Here is a 19,581-nt window from a genome sequence, read left to right on the forward strand (position 1 = left end):
AACCCTGGACGGTAAACAGATTAAGAAAGAAAGATGTGGAGCAAAATTCTCTGTGAAATGTAAAAAATTTCATCTTGTTTTCTTGTATGGGCAAAGTGCAAGAGCTTATTATAATGTCTATAACATAAATATAAGACTATACCAATTTGATTAGTAAACTGATTGTAAAATTTCATTTAAAATTTGTCATTTCAAAAAGTTTTTGTATCATTTTACTGGATTTTTGCAGTCATTTTATAGATCATTTAAAAAAATATTTTTAGGTTATCAAAATCCTGGCCCTGATTATCACTTTCCACTCATTCCGCACCTGATACCGTAACTTAAAAAATAACGAAAAAGAATGCATGTTTCAAGTTTTGTGTGGAACGTAAACCACAGGTAAACAAATTTCCACTTCAAAAATAACTGAATTACAACACAGCCACACAGCTGTCAACTTGCATCTGGGAGATAATGGATTCGAACCCCACTGTCAGTAACCCTGAAGATAGTTTCCCATTTGCACACTAGGAAAATGCTGGGACTGTACCTTAACTAAGGCCATGGTTGCTTTCTACCTACTCCTAGCCCTTTCCTAACCCATTGTCACCATAAGAAGCATTTGTGTCAGTGTGATGTAAAATGAACTGCGGAAACAAAAAAAATAAGGTTTCAGCTCCAATCAAATCCATTTTTAGGAAAGGAATGGCTATCAATATGTTCACTGCTTAACTGCAGAATATACCATATTTATTTGCATAACTGACACGTTTATCCCTCCAATTTTTACAACTGAAATGACGGGTACCTCTTTTATGCAAGGAAAATGTAGAGTTTTCAAGCACTGTTAGTTAAAAACTTGAATTTGAACACGACTACTCCGTCTTTCATTTCTGATCACTGCCAATTAAAAATACTACAGACACTAAAAATATTGCACTCTGTCATCCCCATTACATACATGCTATGAAATAATTGCTGTCCCTCATGGAAAGTGGCCAGCAAAGGAGATTTTGCAGCTGTTAATCTTTGTTTACTTACTAGTGTTACTGCATACTGTGACCTATCAGATTTTAAGATTTTTTTATATTACCGTACCGAATTTACGTGTGTATATCTAGTGTCTTGGAAAGGTGAGCCCACTGCTACACTGGGGTGAAACCCTGGTAATTTCATAAATTAAAAGGCCTAAATAGCTTGAATGTTTTTAACATTTGCAATTGATGGTTTCCTTCTCGGAACTTAATTTTTTATTAAAACTAATAACATTTTACAAGTAATAAAGCATATTTTCATAAAATACAGTACCAGTTTATTGCATTACATTAAGCTTTGTAATATGTATTGAACATTTACAAATTAATGTACTAAAGTACGTTTCCTCAACCAAATATACTCCCCTGCCCTTTCTCGGGCCGCGGAGCAATTGTCGCGTTTTTCCGCAAATTCAGTCACTTGAAAGTTTACGATTTGCTGTAAATCTTGGATGGTTTTCCAGAATTCACCGGTAGTGATGGGAAAAGTACAAGAAAAAGTAATTGGGTTCAATTACAGTTATTTGTGAAATACTTTACTCAATTACAATTAATACAAATTACTTTTAATAATGCTATTTGCTTTACATCCCAATAACTACTTTTATGGTTTTTGGAGACAAATTAATTTTTCAACTAGTAAGCAGAGCCATCTGTGTACAGGCCACGAAAGCCTTCGGAGGGGTGGAAGGTAAAGGCTTCCACTATCGTAACCTCGGCACTTGATGCGGTAGATTGGTTAGCTCTACGTCCGGCTGCGTTTGCCCCCAGGAGTTAACCAGGTACTCATTTTTGGTCTAGGCTGAGAGAACCTCAGGGCCATGTGCACTCTGGAAGTGAAAATCCCGTTTCTTTAAAATCCTTTCATTTTTGATGGGGTATTGAACCCACATTCTTCCAGGCGAACTGAGTACGCCTCTACCACCTCAGCCAGGCAGTCCCCCCCACCTTTTTTTTTTTTTTTTGCAACATAAATAAAATTACAATTACTTCACAGAACACCAGTTCTAAGGAAATCACTGGCAGTTTTTTTCCGCATGACAATGGAGTGATACCAAAGTTTGCAAGGAAAAAGTTTATAACTTTTTAGAATATTAAACATGATACCTTGGAAATGTCAAAATTATTTTTCTCATAATTTTTATTTTAGTTAGTGACTTCTAACATTTCACGTGATTTGCCATTTACGCTATAAAATAACTGGTTCTTATAATTCTCATCGCTAAGCCTCAAACTCTTGGGGGGAGGAAGTACATTTTTGCAATTACTGAAAAGATGCTGGATATAGCCACTTGAACGAATACCTGTGTTTAATTTTAAGAAGATCAGCAGCAGTGATGGATACTGTAGGATACGTCTGATGTCTTGGAACTACTGGAAAGGCAAGAAAGCACCCAAGGTTGAAGCTACTGATTTTGCTGTAGCAGAACTGAAAACCAAGATACCTTCCTCATCACTTAATTTTTTTCTGTTTCAGACTCACACGCGATGCATATCGATTACTAGAATGTAGCAATTACAATGTTATTTTCAGAAGCAAATTACAAGTAAAAAAATTACATTAAGTAAAAAGTATTCGTTACAAGTAACTCGATTACACTTACACCCCAACTCTGTTCACCGACAAGCTAAAGTCACAATGACAATCAAATTATCACGAAGAAGATACACTGCATTTGATCTTATGCCTGTCTCATATCGTGTTATAATTAAACTCTGTTCACCAACAAGCTAAAGTCACAATGACAATCAAATTATCATGAAGAAGATACACTGCATTTGATCTTATGCCAGTCTCATATCGTGTTATAATTAAAGTGCAGACAATTCAACAATGACATTCCGTTCAGTTCATTACGCCAGGGAATACCCGAGGTATTCATGCAGTACTGCAAATACCTACTTGCCTTTCATCCAAACAGGGGGAGAGTGCTAGACTTTTTATACTGTGTGGGAGTATGCATGCCATACCGCACATACTGTATATTGACACCTGATGACCATTAATTCCGTAACAAAAATGAGGGCGAGAGATGCATGTGACCAAGCGAGTTGGCCGTGTGGTTGGAGGCGTGCAGCTCTGAAGAGGGTTTTCCGTGGTTTCCCCTTTACACGCCAGGCAAATGCTAGGGCTGTACCTTAAGTAAGGCCAGAGCCACTTCCTTCCCACTCCTAGGCCTTTCCTATCCCATCGTCGCCATAAGACCTATCTGTGTCAGTGAGACGTAAAGCAAATTAAAAAAAATATATGCAAATAAGGTAATAACACAATTTTTGCTGAAAATTAAATGTGTATCCATTACACGAATAAATACAGTAATCTTGTCCTACATCAGACACTAATACTAGGTATTGGTTATTCCAGACACAACTATCCTGGCTGTCGACAGAAGGTCATACAACTGCACTAAGTGAAGTTTCTCGCTGTAGAGCTGAATTAGAATTTGTTAGGACAAATATTTTAAAATAATGTTTTCCTTCCTATTTGTTTTAAGTCACACTAACACAGACAGGTCTTATGGCGACAATGGGATAGAAAAGGGATAAAACTAGGAAGGAAGCGACGTGGCCTTAATTAAGGTACAGCCTTCATTTGCCTCGAGAAACTGTAAGGAAAACCATCTTCAGGGCTGTCAATCAGTGGGGTTCAATGTCACTACCTCCCGAATGCAAGCTGACATCTACATGACCCAAATTGAACAACCAAATCGCTCGTTTCAAAAGTGAAATCAACTGCAGTTCAAAACAGTATTAGCAACATCTTAGATGTTACAAACAAAGGTAAGAATTCAGAACATCATGTGAGCAATGCTTGCTCCAAGTTGAAATGAAGTACTGGTATCAAAAAATATGCCAGCTTTTAAATAGCTGATATGGGCAACAGAAATTGCAATCAACAATTTTCCAAACAGCTAAACTCTTCAACACTAAGAGATGAGGTAAAAGATAACATAGTTATTACATTCATTTCGATACCTACCAATATTACGCTGCTCAATAACTGCTCTCTCATTTTTTCCATTGTACTCAAAGTACAACACACACACACACACACACACAAAAAAAAACACGTAAAAATTTGCCATTCCACCAGATCACTTGCAAAATCAACATTAAACAAGTCAAACTAAAACTCGGAGATTCTGGAACATGCCCGGTATAAAGCTATTCTAGTGTACTAGGAACTAAACTTTCATGACTGAGTCTGGAAGAATATGATATCATCTGCAACAACAGCCGTGGTTGATCGGAGATTTCCGCTCTCGTCCTTCACTTCACCATACGTGAGGCGTCCAGTTACGTAAACTCGTTGACCCTTTTTAAGAAAGTTATACACTGTATCTCGTAAATATGGTTTAAATACGCAGACACGATGCCAGTCTGTTCGTTGCACAAACTCACCTGTAAAAAAAGGAAATTTACATTGGAGATAATTTTATTGAAAACAAGAGCTCTCAATATATATCGGAGTGTAATCATTTTCTCAGCTTATATGCTCAGCCAATGTGCATCCTGTGAACAGTTGAAAGAAACAAATACCGTATTGTTTTTGAAAATGTCAATGATTAATGATTAACCCTTAGCATTTTTTATCTGTCTTTATAACTGTTCGGGGACATAACGAATCAGATCGGGCCCGCCTGCTGAAATAAAAATTCAGACCCTGCTCAAATAAAACTTAAAATTCTATGAATAACTAATAAAAATTTAATTACAGTAGGTAGAAATAATGCAATATATTGTCAAGCTATATGAACAAAAGGATTATTTGTTATCTTAAGATTATTAAAAATAATGTTTAATAGGTTTTACTTGACTGCCTCTGTGGTTTAACGGCTAAGCCGTTGGAATTGCCAACCATACACTACTTAGATGTTCATACTTAACTTTGATTGGTTTCATTTTTCGGTAACTACAGAGCTATAACTGTAACTGATAGTGAAGTCTCAGGTTATAAAAATGTATTTGATTAAAAAACTAAACCAAAAGCTGTTCAAATAAAGTCTGAAAAATATCAAACCACACAACTGATAAGCCTAATTTATTATTAATTTCGTGCAAACAGTGGTGTGCACTGAACCCCATCTACCATAGCGCTGCTGGGGTAAATAACTTTGTATTAACATTTTCTTATGATTCCTTAGAATGCCTCTTATAATGTTAGAAAACTGCAAATACCTAAGCCGAATACAGCTGTCTCGACAATCTGCTCGCACTACCACAGTTCAGCTTTTCCAGCAAGCTGGGTTTTCTTATCGGCGCAAAAGAGAGCTACCCCAGCGAAATTTAAGTCGTTTTGTTCACTTGCAGCTTCCTTGTCCTGGGAGCGGGGCGGGGCGGTGGTCCCTCCCCTGACAGCAATTTATGGCGACAGGCCAGCTAGCTTAGGTAAGGGATGTTATAGAGCATCCAGAGTTAAGAAAAGACTACAGGCCTTATGGGCCTGCTGCCTTCCACTGTTGCCATACCCGCTCACTCAGCGCGGCTCGGACACTGCTTGCGAAATACAGTCATGACATAAAATTATACAACGCTTGGTACAGCTGTTGCAAGACTAATAATAATATAAATGCCAGATTATCTCCAGTCATTAATGAAATTTCGTTTTGCCATAACGTTTCTAAGGATAATAGCCCACTGACTGTATCATTCGAAATAGAGGAAGAGTTTGAACATGCAGGGATGCGAACTAAATAATAATAATAATAATAATAATAATAATAATAATAAGCATATCCAGAAACCGAAATGATTGTCTTGTTTCTTATATCTGAGAAAGTTTCATGATCGTTGTTGCTTTAAGGGAGCGCAGTGCTGAGTCTATTAGCCCCCAGAAACATTTCATTATTAAGGCATATACTGTATGGTTACAACACAGGAAGCTGACGGCGAGATATCTCTGTCTCGGTGATGTATCCTTCAGCTCATTTCAGATAAATTTACTCGTAAGTGACAACAGATGCAAGGGCTTCATGTTTATCACAAAATACGATAACTTAAATATTCTTCCGCAACATAAAATACGGAATGCTGAATGACCTATTCGTATGATTTCTTAAAATCAGGTAGTTCGGAGTTGCTGTTTTTCGGAAGTGAGGATTGTGTTCAGAGTTGGCAGTTCATCTCTAAAATAGAATTCATGAACAGTGCGCCGTATTCCACTTCTGACAAAATCATGGTATTTAATGAGTCTGGAATTACTGCGAATTAACTGTTTCCTTTCCCGCTTCTTGCTGGGACTCTGGAGTGCCCTTCGCTGGCTTCCTTCCTTATTTTGAAAACGGAAGTCTTCGAAATTCCTAAAAACTTTGCGGCTTTATCTACTACCCAGTTTACACTTCGTCCTGGATGCTTTGTTTTCAAATATGAAAATGAACTAAGCACCATTTGCCGTTCCTTTCTCCTGACAACTTCACTACTTATCCTTTTCACATGTTCAGCTATAATTTAAATGTATTACTCGCTGACTGATTATATAAAAAATACTAAACAGACAAAAACTATACACGATACACACAACCAAAAGCAATGCAATACACGAAAAATGAAACACAATAAATTATACTGTATTTATAACAAAACACTATGCGCCCCAGGAAGACGATCACTTCACTCTGCCGAATATTTCCCAATCATTGTAATGAGTGACACACACAAAAAGGGAAACATGCCGCACTGACTTCACCAATGATGATTCGCAGTGGTTAAGCTGAGTTATTACACGTGTTGTCTACTGTACACACTTCCGCACTACACGCTGAAATGTGGCGCGCAATGCGACAAGCATGGCCGGCTGTTCCGTGTACTGAACCGCATATACGATATTTAAAGGGATAAACTCAAAGATATCAAAATGATTTTACGTCTTATTTAGTATTGTATGGCACAACCAATCCTTGTTTCATAAGAAAAAGTATACATTTTGATAGGAATTCATTATAATGTTTATATACATGTAGAACTAAAGTGGGTAACACCAACAGAAGTAAAAGCCCATAAGGCCTGTAGTCTTTTCTTAACGCTGGATGCTCTATAGTTTTAATACTTGACACTCAAAGTGTTCAGCGCCACACACTAGCGGCCACAAGAAAAATATCAACATGTTAACATATAGTCACTTGCACATCATCTTGCTAATAAAAATAGAGCCAGTTTATGAAATCAATTGTAATACAGAAGAATATATTTTATTTTTGGATTGGAACGTGTCATCCACGTATCTCAACCACAAACAAATCCCTTTAATATTGGTTTTGATTTTTGTGTGCTCAATCGTGTCCATGTGAATATCAGCTAGAATGCCCGAAATTGGGTCTCCCATCGCTAGGCAGTTCTGTTTATAGATTTTCTTATTGAAAGTGAAGTAGTTGTTGTCTAAAATAAAATTTAATAGTGTCATGAATTCGTCAATCTCCATTTTACTGAGGCCACTAAGTTTACAGATGTTATTATAGATAATGTTGATAGTGTCTCTGGTCGGGATGTTTGAGTACATGTTAACCACGCCAAAGGAGCATACTGTATGATAAGACTGAAGGTTAAACTTATTTAGGGTCTCACAAAAATCAATGGAATTCTTTAAAGGTTGCTTGTTATTAAATGTGTAATGTCTCTTAAGGAAGCCATGAATATATTTCGAAACTTTATAGGTTGGACTGTTACGGCAGTTGATGATGGGACGTATTGGGATGTCATTCTTGTGTATTTTAGGAAGGGCTCTCGCTACAGGGATGCTGGGATTCATGTTCGTTAAAAAGAAATGTAGATTTCTTTCTTGTGGTTGAGGTACGTGGATGACACGTTTGTAATAATTGATAAGAATGTCACCGATAGCAACGAAGTATTAGAAAGCTTAAATAACATCAACCCTTAGTAAACTTAAGTAAAATCAGTCTTGATGCCGATGATCTCGATGTGTTGAGCAAGGGATCTAAACATAATTGGGGTAATCCTTCTAACCGTGATAATTTAATATCCGCCATAGCTGAATCTGAATTGGCCATTAATAAATTACCAATAAACATACAAGAAGAAGTCCGATATGAAGTCAAACGCAAGCTATCTTCCATCCTTAATCAACAACAAACCATTAAACCCAACACAGTGCACATAGCTAAAGTAAACAAACTAAAGAAAAAAGTCAAACAGAACGACTTAATTATAACAAAAGCCGACAAAGGAAATGCTACCGTAATCATGGACAAAAGTGACTATGTTAATAAAGCACACATGTTTTTTGCAGACAACAACTTCATAACCTCTAAAACAGATCCAACTAATAAAATACAAAGAGACCTAAAAACCATCATCAAGAATGTTTCATTTCTGTTTAATGACCTTGAAAAATCCAAAATGATCATCATGAATCCAAAGCTTCCCACAGCCAAAGCGCTACCCAAGATCCATAAAGCAGACGTCCCCATAAGACCCATTATCAATTTCAGAAACAGTCGACCTATGAAGTATCTCGGTTCATTCACACAAATTCCTCAAGTCACTCTAGCGTTTTCAAGCCAACACATCAGTAAAGAACTCCTTAGAATTCTGCAACAAGATTAAACACTTTAATTTATCCAAACACCACACACTTCATTCTTTTGATATTACTAACATGTATGCTAATGTTCCCGTTAACAGCACCGTACAATTGATCAAGAATAATCTCTCCAAATTCAGCAATTTAAGTATAGGCGAAATAGATGAATTTATTCGGATTCTGGAATTTACTTTGAACAACAATTTCTTCATTTTCAATAATGTCATTTACCAACAGATAGGTCTTCCCATGGGGTCACCAGCTTCAGGAATCCTTGCAGATATCTACATTGATCATTTAGAGCATTCTCACATCATTGGCAAGACCAATGGCATTCAACACTGGACACACTTTGTAGATGACACGTTTGTTATTTTAGACTCCCACGTTACTAACAGCAACACAGTACTTGGATTTCTCAACTCCATTGACCCACATATAAAATTCACCATAGAGTCAGAAAACAATAAAGCCCTTAATTACCTAGACTTAACCATTATGCACAACAGCAACAACACTTTATCCTTCAATATATACACGAAACCCACCCATACCATCAATACCATCCATCAGACCTCTGTGCACCCAGACATACATAAAAAAGCAGCTTACAATAGCATGGTTCTCATGTCCCTTTATCTTGCAAGAATTACAAAAAAGAAATTAATACCATTTACAATATTGCAGAACACAATGGTTTCAGTAGAACCTTCGTCAGCAGAATCATCAACAGATATAAAAGCAGACCCAAGACTCCCCTAGAAAAAGATTCCGCTCCTAAAGAAAAGTTTTCCACATTCACTTTCAATAATAGTAACATTTACCAAATTTCTAATATTTTTAAGAAACACAACATCAAAATAGCTTATAGAACCTCCCACACCAACTCCAAACTCATTTTCAATCCACACACTGTCAACAATAACTATAACAACATTAACAACAAATATTTGAACTCTGGAGTTTACAAATTAAAATGCCAATCCTGTAATTCCAGCTATATTGGACAAACAGGCAGCAATTTCGTCATAAGATATGCCGAACATCGCAAAGCTCTCAAATATAATCGTTTCTCAGCTATGAGTGAACATCATAAAGCATCCAGCCACGAATACACTTCAATAGATAAAGACCTCAAGATCTTGCATTATGAGCAAAAAGGCACCTTGCTCAACGTTCTTGAGAGCATCCACATCGATTTAGATCAGTTTATGAACCCCTCTCACAATTTAAATGAAGCCAGCGAGAAAAAGAACATTCTACTTGAAACATTCATTCCATATATTTGTCAGAATTTCCATAACACAAACAAACCCCACCTCCATCTCTCCAACTCACCACCACTCCCCCCTCCTCACACCAGCCCTGGACCACCCCTTCCCCCTCCGCTCCTTCCATCCTAGCAAACACAGTCGAACCAACAACAGACTCGATCACGCGAACGAGACCGTTACTTTGAGAAGGCCAGGCCATTTGAGAGGACAACCACCTGCTAAACACCGTAAGTTTAAGCTTTCTTCACACCCATTCTACACTTTTTACTTATCACCCCACGTTTCTCACACAACCTCATTTTTCCATTACAGATTAGAACTTCATTGACGGTTTCCACTAGATCACTTACAGTTTACTATGTATCTGTCTTCTACCTAACACAGCTTCTCAATTTTATATCGTGGACTTTCCGACCTTTTATAATAAAGCAAGACACCAGCCAACATTATGAAACAATAATCAAGAAAGGGACCGCTAGATTGAGAAGATTTTGAGAATGCTGCTGTTTCTAAAGTTTTAAATTTCATTGGTGTTTTTTCTTTGTCACAGGCTTTCCGCCTGCTCGTCATATCAGGCTTGGTTTCTCAAAAGGTTTGCTCCCGCTCCCCTCCTGACCAATTTAATGTGATGGGTTTCTACAAGGATGATTTTTGACAGTGATTTCAACCTGTTTGTTATTGTTACTAAACAATATTTTGTAAACTATGACGTCCACAACCTCACCATGTGCTACTATTGTTCATTTCCATCTGCATCATTTTTTTTCATTCCTTTGTTTCTTAGGTTAATACAGTTTTTATTTTTCAATTATTTTGAATTAAGACCTTTTCACTGAATTTTGTAGCAGTGAGTTGTTTTTTGCTCTGCATATTGATGTAAATATTGTATATTTGTGCTCATTTTGTTTCCGTCTAGGCTCTCTTTTGTTTGTTTTTTCATTTGCTCCTTCATTATGTTTTTAGCATTTTTTCAACTTATATTATGTAAATTATTTCAAATCTCCCCTCATTTTTCATTGAAGATGGCTCAAACGAGCCGAAACATGTTTGAATTTACTCCATCTAATGACGGAATATTTATTGTATTGAATTAGGAGGATACTCTCATTTTTCACCTTTGTAAAGTATCCACCAAATTGCTAACACTTTCAACAAATATAACACGAACATAGCCTTCAGAACAACGAACACAGAACATATTTTTCAATTATAATAAAATCAATAATAATAATAATAATAATAATAATAATAATAATAATAATACCACCGGGAGAGTTGGCTGTGCGCGTAGAGGCGCGCGGCAGTGAGCTTGCATCCGGGAGATAGTAGGTTCGAATCCCACTATCGGCAGCCCTGAAAATGGTTTTCCGTGGTTTCCCATTTTCACACCAGGCAAATGCTGGGGCTGTACCTTAATTAAGGCCACAGCCGCTTCCTTCCAACTCCTAGGCCTTTCCTATCACATCGTCGCCATAAGACCTATCTGTGTCGGTGCGACGTAAAGCCCCTAGCAAAAAAAAAATTAAAAAATAATAATAATAATAATAATAATAATAATAATAATAATAATAATAATAATAATAATAATAATAATAACAACAGTAAATATTCAGGCTCAGGAGTGTACAGGTTAACATCTTCCTAGTGTGGATTTTCATACGTTGGACAGACTGGGCGAAGCTTCCTTAAAAGATACATGGAACACTTCAATGCAGATAAGCACAATAAATATTCGGCAATGAGCACACACATGAAGGAAACAGGTCACCATTTTACTTCAATAGAAAAGGATCTCTCAATAATCAGGAATACTAATAAGGGTAAACTTTTAAATGAATTAGAGAATATATATATTTTTCTGGACAAAACATTTAATAAAGATCGCAACCTTAACGATGATATGGAAGTTAAGAGTCCCTTTATGTTAACGCCTTATTAGAAACAGTCAATCCAAAGCAAAACAAGATCCCACGAACATTTAAATTCGTCATATCAACAACTCCACTTATCCCCCCGAATACTAAGCCTGCACTTGGCCCTCCAAACAGTTCCCCTCCCACATTGACACCGACATGTAATGCTCCGCCCAATTCCGCTCCCCCTCAGCATGCCCACCTCCTTACAACACGCGAAGTAGGAACTCCAGACAGACCAACGCTGCTAACACAACAAGATAGATATACATACGGCATTTGAGTAAGTACCCACTTTACATAACACACAATACTGGACATTTACATACGTTTTTAACATACACGTCAAATACGTCTTCTTGTTCTTTTGCAGTTTAATGCCACTCTGTTCATCGAGGTTCCTACATCTTCTAGAAGACTACACTTTTATGTGAAAATCAAGTATAACCTTCAAATACTGATATAATCTCTCCTCATAGCAGCTCCAACCAGTACACTTTCGCAACAGTTATATCAGAGAGTATTTTAAACCAATCAACTTACTGAAGATACATCATAACATTCGCCTTTTCTTAACCTATCTTAACAAAATTCACCCTATGACCTACGTTAGCAGCTACCGCAGCAAATATATGCTAACTTTCACAACAAAGAGGATCCATTTCAGTTCCAGACACACGCCGTTTTTAGAACTTTATATCGATACAAATACTTTTTTAGACAAGATTTTAAATTAGTCTACAATAATTTTAACATGTGCTTGTACTTCCCAATATCATATTTTTTAACCACTGTTTCATAAATTTTAATATCATAACAAATCTTAGCTCAATTCTTATAAACCATAAATGTTATCATTTTTTTTAAATGTTTGTTATAAGATTAGTTAATATGCTGATGATGCCCAATAAGAAGGGCAAAACATGTCCATAACATTCACATTTTTTATGTCTAATTAACCACATAACGTGGTACTGTATGTATTGAATAGGTTGAATAATAATAGTATACCTTTTGTAAATTAAGTGAGATCGCTATTTTCAATAGGGATCAAAAATGAAAGTAATGACTTGTAAGTGGTATGTTCCGAGCTGTTACTGGAGAGATGCCATGCAATGACATCAGTAGATGAATAAGTTTGAGTGGTGTCTTTAAAAGTAGGAAAGACCACAATCTGAAGATAAAGTTAGAATTCAAAAGGACAAATTGTGGGAAATATTCGTTTATAGGAAGGGGTGTTAGGGATTGGAATAACTTACCAAGGGAGATCGAAACAGACTTTCAACGTTTTAGGTCGTGTTACGTACATGTAGTACGTGTTGAAGAGATGTCAAGTACAGAACAAAAATGGCCAGCCGGACAACAGTGGGATCCGAACCCACGATCCGAAGCGAAATCGGGAGGTTGTGGGTTCGGATCCCACTGTTGTCCGGCTGGCCATTTTTGTTCTGTACTTAACATCTCTTCAATACGTACAACACGACCTAAAACGTTGAAAGTCTGTTTCGATTACAATGCGGTCGTGAAAATTCAATATTCATTACCAAGGGAGATGTTCAATAAATTTCCAATTTCTTTGCAATCATTTAAGAAAAGGCTAGGAAAACAACAGATAGGGAATCTGCCACCTGGGCGACTGCCGTAAATGCAGATCAGTAGTGACTTGATTATATAACTGCTGCTAGATGCAACTGAGTGGCAATTCTTCAATGTATAAATTAAAAAATATTAAATTGACTGATTTTACAAATCCGCCTTGATCTTTTTCTGTGCAGAGTGACATTAACTCTTACAGTGCCAAGGTGCCGATGCATCGGCACTTATATTCTGTACGAAAAATGCCAGGATGCCGATTCGATCGGCACCCTCGTATAAGTGGTGTAGTTATGCAGTAAGGCGCTAGATTGCGCCACAAATCAAGTAGAAAGAAGGTAGAATGTTTGTAATTCCTTCTTATGTCATTAGATTGCACTAACATAGCTTAATTTTTGCTAGATTACTCATCAATTTTGAGTGTATGATCTGTGAGCGCTTGACGTCTATGATCCAATATGGCAGCCTCCTTGTTCGTTTATGACCGCGTGTTGTGATTTGTTTTCAATAATTTTACGTTCTAATTGACACATTTGAGTTATTTATCGTAATACATTAAGTTTATTATTATTTCTACTGAATTTATAGTTACCTAGCAATTTATTTAGGTCGTAGTCAAGTTGTAAATAGTATGTTTATCACATGGCATGTCGTCACTTAGGCCTAATTCGGGAGAAGAAATTGAGGACTTTTTGGGGTGCTTTGAAGATGTAAGCGACTCTAATTTTAGCGAAAGTGATGATTATGATGTTTTTGGGGTCTTCAGATAGCGCACCAGGGATGATGAAGCCGTGCCATTGGCTAATGGGCTTACAACATTTCGTGCAACGTCAAAGAGTTATAGTGACAGTGCTAATGAAAATGTCAGTGACAGTGAATTAGATGATTGGACTGAATACATATTCCCTGAAAGTAATGTTGTCCATCCCCACCATTTTTATCAAATCCCAGGGCCAAAACACGTAGGCCTACCTCATCCTGATGCTCCACCCATAGAATATTGAATCTGTTCTTTACATTTTCATTCCTGACACTTTTAGTTGATTTTGTATGTTGTTCTGATCTTCTGAACTGTTCTGTAGTAACAAATACTGCTATTAGACACAGTTCTCTCAAATGATTACTATTACTCTCCCAAAATTCATAAAATATCCATCGTTGACAGGTTACACTGTTGGTGTCTTTCTCTCCACATGTTCAATGTTTTTGGAAATTAGTTTATAAATTGGTAAATAGACCTAAATTAACAATAAAAATTGGTATATATAATCCCAGATATGAGTTAAGATGAAATATCTTCACTTAGTCACTTTGGATTTAGTGTAAAATGTGCTAATTAATTTTAAATTATGTTTTTACTTTCTTTAAATAAAAAAGTAATATTATTTTTGTGCACAATATTCCACAAAATTTTGTTTTTTGAAATGCAAATCACATGTTTATGTTCCTTGGAGTATATAAAGCTCACATACCCAATTTTACCTCCATATCTTTTAAAATGAGACGTAAATAATAAATTTTATACAGTAATGGAAAATCCATTGAAACATGCTTGGCATTGTATGCATAGGATGCCCTATTATGGGTCGGCATCCAAAGGGTTAAGCTACATATATATTATTTTTTATTTATTTTCATTTTATTTGCTGAAAGGTATAAAGTGGCAGGGAGGGATTCAGTTATGGGGAAATGTAGTAAGCAGTCTGGCCTATGCTGACAACTTGGTCTTAATAGCAGATTGTGCTGAAGGTCTGCAGTCTAATATCTTGGAACTTGAAAATAGGTGTAACGAGAATGGTATGAAAATTAGCCTTTCCAGGACTAAATTGATGTCAGTAAGTAAGAAATTCAACAGAACTGAATGTCAGATTGGTGATACAAAGTTGGAACAGGTAAATAATTTCAAGTATTTAGAATGTGTGTTCTCCCAGGATGGTAATGTAGTAAGTTAAACTGAATCAAGGTGTAATAAAGCTAACACAGTGAACTCGCAGTTGCGATCAACAGTGTTCTGTAAGAAGGAAGTCAATTCCCAGACAAAACTTCCTTTATTCGGTCTGTTTTCAGACCAACTTTGTTTTACGGGAACAAAAGCTGGATGGGCTCAGGATATCTTATTCGTAAGTTAGAAGTAACAGACATGAAAGTAGCAAGAATAATTGCTGGTACAAACAATTGGGAACAATGGCAGGAGAGTACTCAGAATGAGAAGATAAAGGGTAAGTTAGGAATGAACTCGATGGATGAATCTGTACGCATAAACCGGCTGTGGTTGTGGGGTCATGCGAGGCGAATGGGGGAGGATAGGTTACCTAGGAGAATAATGGACTCTGTTATGGAGGGTAAGAGAAGTAGAGGGAGACCAAGATGACAATGGTTAGGCTCAGTTTCTAATGATTTAAGGATAAGAAGTATAGAACTAAATGAGGCCACAGCACTAGTTGCAAATAAGGGATTGTGGCAACGTTGAGTAAATTCACAGAGGCTTGCAGACTGAACAATGAAAGGTATTAAGATCTATAATGATGATGTATGTTTATTTTCAAAGGGTCAGTGGGACCCTTTAAAGGCCCGGGCCTGCCTACACTGCAGGCCCTAACGTAACTCTTAGGTTCTTCAGTCTGCCAAAACTAATTTTTGAATAAATAAATTTATAAACTGTCTAAAAAAAGGAAAACATATGGCAACAGAAAATAAAACAACTTAATTAAAATAGAACAACATGTTTTCTTGTTGAAAGAACACACTCAGATTCTATCAAATCACACTCAAAATATTTAGAAATGTATAAACATTTAAGTTTAAATCCTTAAAAACTTGAAATTTGGAACTTATCTTAATGAAGTCCTCACTGCTCTCCACTCCAGTGTAATACCAGTACATGTCATTCTATAGCATATACAGTGTTATTCAAAAAGAAGGAACAGATTTCAAACATTTATTTCTTACAAACTACAAAAGATAGAAACACAATTCCAAGGTTCCTGGAAAGAGAAAGAGGTCAATTTTCACTTTTGCAAGGTTTCAATATGAGCACCATGTGTTGCACAACAAATAACAAAACAGAGGCTCATTCTTGCCAGACACGAATCACGTTATCTCTAGTTATCGAATTCACAGCTTCAACAATGTCTATGTCGCAAAACTTTCAAGGGTGTCAGGCATAGGGGGGATAAACACACGGTCTTTTACGTAACCCCACAGATAAAAATCACAAGGAGTGAGATCTGGAGACCTGGGAGGCCAAAGGCGATGAACATTATCTTCTGTTCCTCCTCTTCCAATCCAGGGGCACCTTTTCGCATGAAGATGAAGACATCGGAATCATCTTCCATTTGAGAAAATAATCAGTTTTGAAGCATGTCTAGATAGGTTAGTCCTGTCACAGTTTTCTCCATGAAGAAGAAAGGTCCATAAACTTTCTTTACAGATATGGCACAGAAGACGTTCACCTTTGGTGAATCTCTTTCATGTTCAATAACTGCCATAGGATTCTCACTTGCCCAAATTCTAATGTTATGCCGATTAACTTTACCAGAAAGATGAAAAGGGCATTCATCTGAAAATCTTAATCGTTCAGAAAAATTGTCTTCTTCCATATCATCTAGCATTCTAATGCAAAAGTCGTACCTTTTACAATTCCTGCAATAACTGCAGAGTTTGTACGCCTTCAGGTGCAGGCGGTGTTTCAAAATTCGCCATACCGTTGGTTGAGGAATGTTAAGTTCCTTGCTTCCTCGTGTTGTGGATTTCTTTGGGCTCCTTTCGTAAACTGCACAAATATGCTCGACATTTTCATTCGATGTGTGTGAACATCCCGTGCTTTTCCCTTTGCAGATGCAACAACTTCTACGAACTTTTGAGGCCACTGGTAAATCTGCTTATGCTAAGACAATTATTTATTAAACTGATGGCGAAAAGCACGTTGAACTCCAATAATTGACTCTAGTTTTGCTAATTGCAGCACACAAAACACATAGTTATGTAGGTAAACATCAAATTTAATGCTGGGGTCAAAAACGACCCATGCTGTAAATACTACACTCTCTCAATTATTTTCAAAATTCCTTTTTAGCTGCAATAAATTACCCTTAAATGAATGGAGAGTAACAAAAAGACATGTATTTTGTAGTTATTTCTAACCTTGGCCTAAAATGGGTTAATAGACAATGCTGAGTGAGGATGTGTCTTTGCAATTACACTCTTAGGTTTGACCTTGAAAATGAAGATAATGATATTTTGTGATTTATGCATTAACTTGGCTTGATTACATAAAGTTACCTTGTGATGCAATTGAAAAGTACAAATAACACAGTTTTTGAGAAAAATATGTCCTCCAATGTTTAGGAATACAAAATTTATAGTAAATGAGAAGAAGACAGGAACATTGTGGACAGAACAAAGGAAACAGGAGCACAGCCAAAGGATGAAGAGATTTTGGGAAGAGAAGAAGAAGAAAGGAAAGAAGTGAAAATTGTGTCATCATGAGATATTCGAGTTCAAACACTGTCCATAAGGGCAAAAATGATATGAATGAATGAATGAATGAATGAATGAATGAAAATAATAATAATAATAATAATAATAATAATAATAATAATAATAATAATAATAATTAATAATATTATAAAACAGTCTACAAGGAAATGGAACCAGGAAGTGGTAATGAGCACTATCAGGAATAAATGAATTTCATTCTTTGGACATCTTCTCAAGGACACCAGAAAACAGGATTAACAGGAGAATTAGGGCTGGTTTACACGGGTAGAGTAGTGAGGCGAGTAGAGTGGATAGTAGAGCTACTAACATCGTGTAAACGACCGGGATAGTAGCAAGTAGAGTAGAGTAGTTAGTAGGCAGTAGAGTAGAGTGGGTTTCCGCTGCGGTAAAGTAACTCTACCACTATCCTTCCCCCTCCACCGGAACCGAGCTCCGAGAGCTGGCGGAGAAGTCCGAGGACGCTCGATTTTTCAGCTGGCGCGTCATTCGACTGCTGTATTTGCATGTGTGTACAGACGGTGGTATTACGTTGAGCGTTTGTTTGGCAGCAAAATGAAGTGGACGGAAGAAGAAACTTGCAAATTTGTGGAGCTCTACAGCGAAAAAGAATGTTTATGGAACATAAACAGGGTTACTTATAGAAATAAGAATATGAGACGGGCGGCGGAAGAGGACTTGATTGCGAAAATGGGTAAAGAGGGTTTTGGGTTAATGGAATTGAAACAGAAAATAAAAAATTTACGATGTACATACAATCAAGAACTCATGAAGATACGAAGATGCAAGAAGTCTGGAGGTGGTGCCGCAGACATCTACACTCGAAGATGCAACATAAAATATAAACAAGTGTCAGCTGGATTTTCACTTAATATGAAGATTTCTCAAGTTTCAATGTTACACAGCGTGTTCATCATGTGTCTCGACATGTTTAAGTTAGGCAATACAATGGTGCAGGACTGTGTACATTAATCATATTAATAACATACATAGGGATCTTCTACATATCACTTGCCACTGCCGTTAATTTTCAGCAATAACAGTAATTTCCCCAACAAATTGAATAGTTTCCATATGTTGTTTGGAATATCCAAAATAATTATTGTTTACAGTACAGTGTCAGATCTAGAAGCTTAAGCTCTACACCTGGGCCGTACAAGCAACGAACAAAAAAAAAATTAAATAGATCAATAATTGGGATATTTATGGCGAAGAAGCTACTGCAAATTAGGCCTACGCCAGCGTAATTTACAGTGTATCTTACTTATGGCCTGTTACGTCTCAAAACTCACGTGCGAAAATTAGTAGCAAATGGTATCAAAACTCACGACTGCAAACTAATAGCTAAATTAATATTCCAATGAGTCTCAAAATTCACGACTCCGGATAGCAGGTACCTGCGATGATGGCAGGAGGGGTGAGGTGCGCGGTGACTCACTCACCAGGCCTCTCCCGAGGCCACAATACCATTAACATTATATCAAAAGGCAAAATACGTTATATTACCTTTAATACCACAGAAAAATGTTTTGATAATAATAATAATAATAATAATAATAATAATAATAATAATAATAATACACCTCTGTGTTATTCACCGACCATTATTTTCCCCTGTGTGTTGGGGTGGCAGAGTAACATCCACAGTATCCTCTGCCTATCGTAAGAGGTGACTAAAAGGGGCCCAGGGGTACTTACATTTTTTTGAAAAGGCCCTTGTCTTTCTTTGCCCGAAACCTTCATTTTCTCGA

The 19,581-nt window shown here is 36.8% G+C and overlaps 1 protein-coding gene across 1 annotated transcript in view; it reads right to left on the reverse strand.

The window, feature by feature from the left end:
- Positions 1 to 1,294: 1,294 nt before the first annotated feature.
- mtSSB (mitochondrial single stranded DNA-binding protein) overlaps positions 1,295 to 19,581 on the reverse strand; it is a 68,028-nt gene continuing 49,741 nt past the window's right edge. The window contains exon 4 of the mRNA XM_067143630.2: positions 1,295 to 4,418. Coding sequence (XP_066999731.1) covers positions 4,210 to 4,418 — 209 coding nt within the window. The 3' untranslated portion in view covers positions 1,295 to 4,209. The remainder of the gene's footprint in view (positions 4,419 to 19,581) is intronic.

The sequence above is a fragment of the Anabrus simplex genome, chromosome 3 (genome assembly GCF_040414725.1).
Source record: "Anabrus simplex isolate iqAnaSimp1 chromosome 3, ASM4041472v1, whole genome shotgun sequence".
Classification (NCBI taxonomy): Eukaryota; Metazoa; Arthropoda; class Insecta; order Orthoptera; family Tettigoniidae; genus Anabrus; species Anabrus simplex.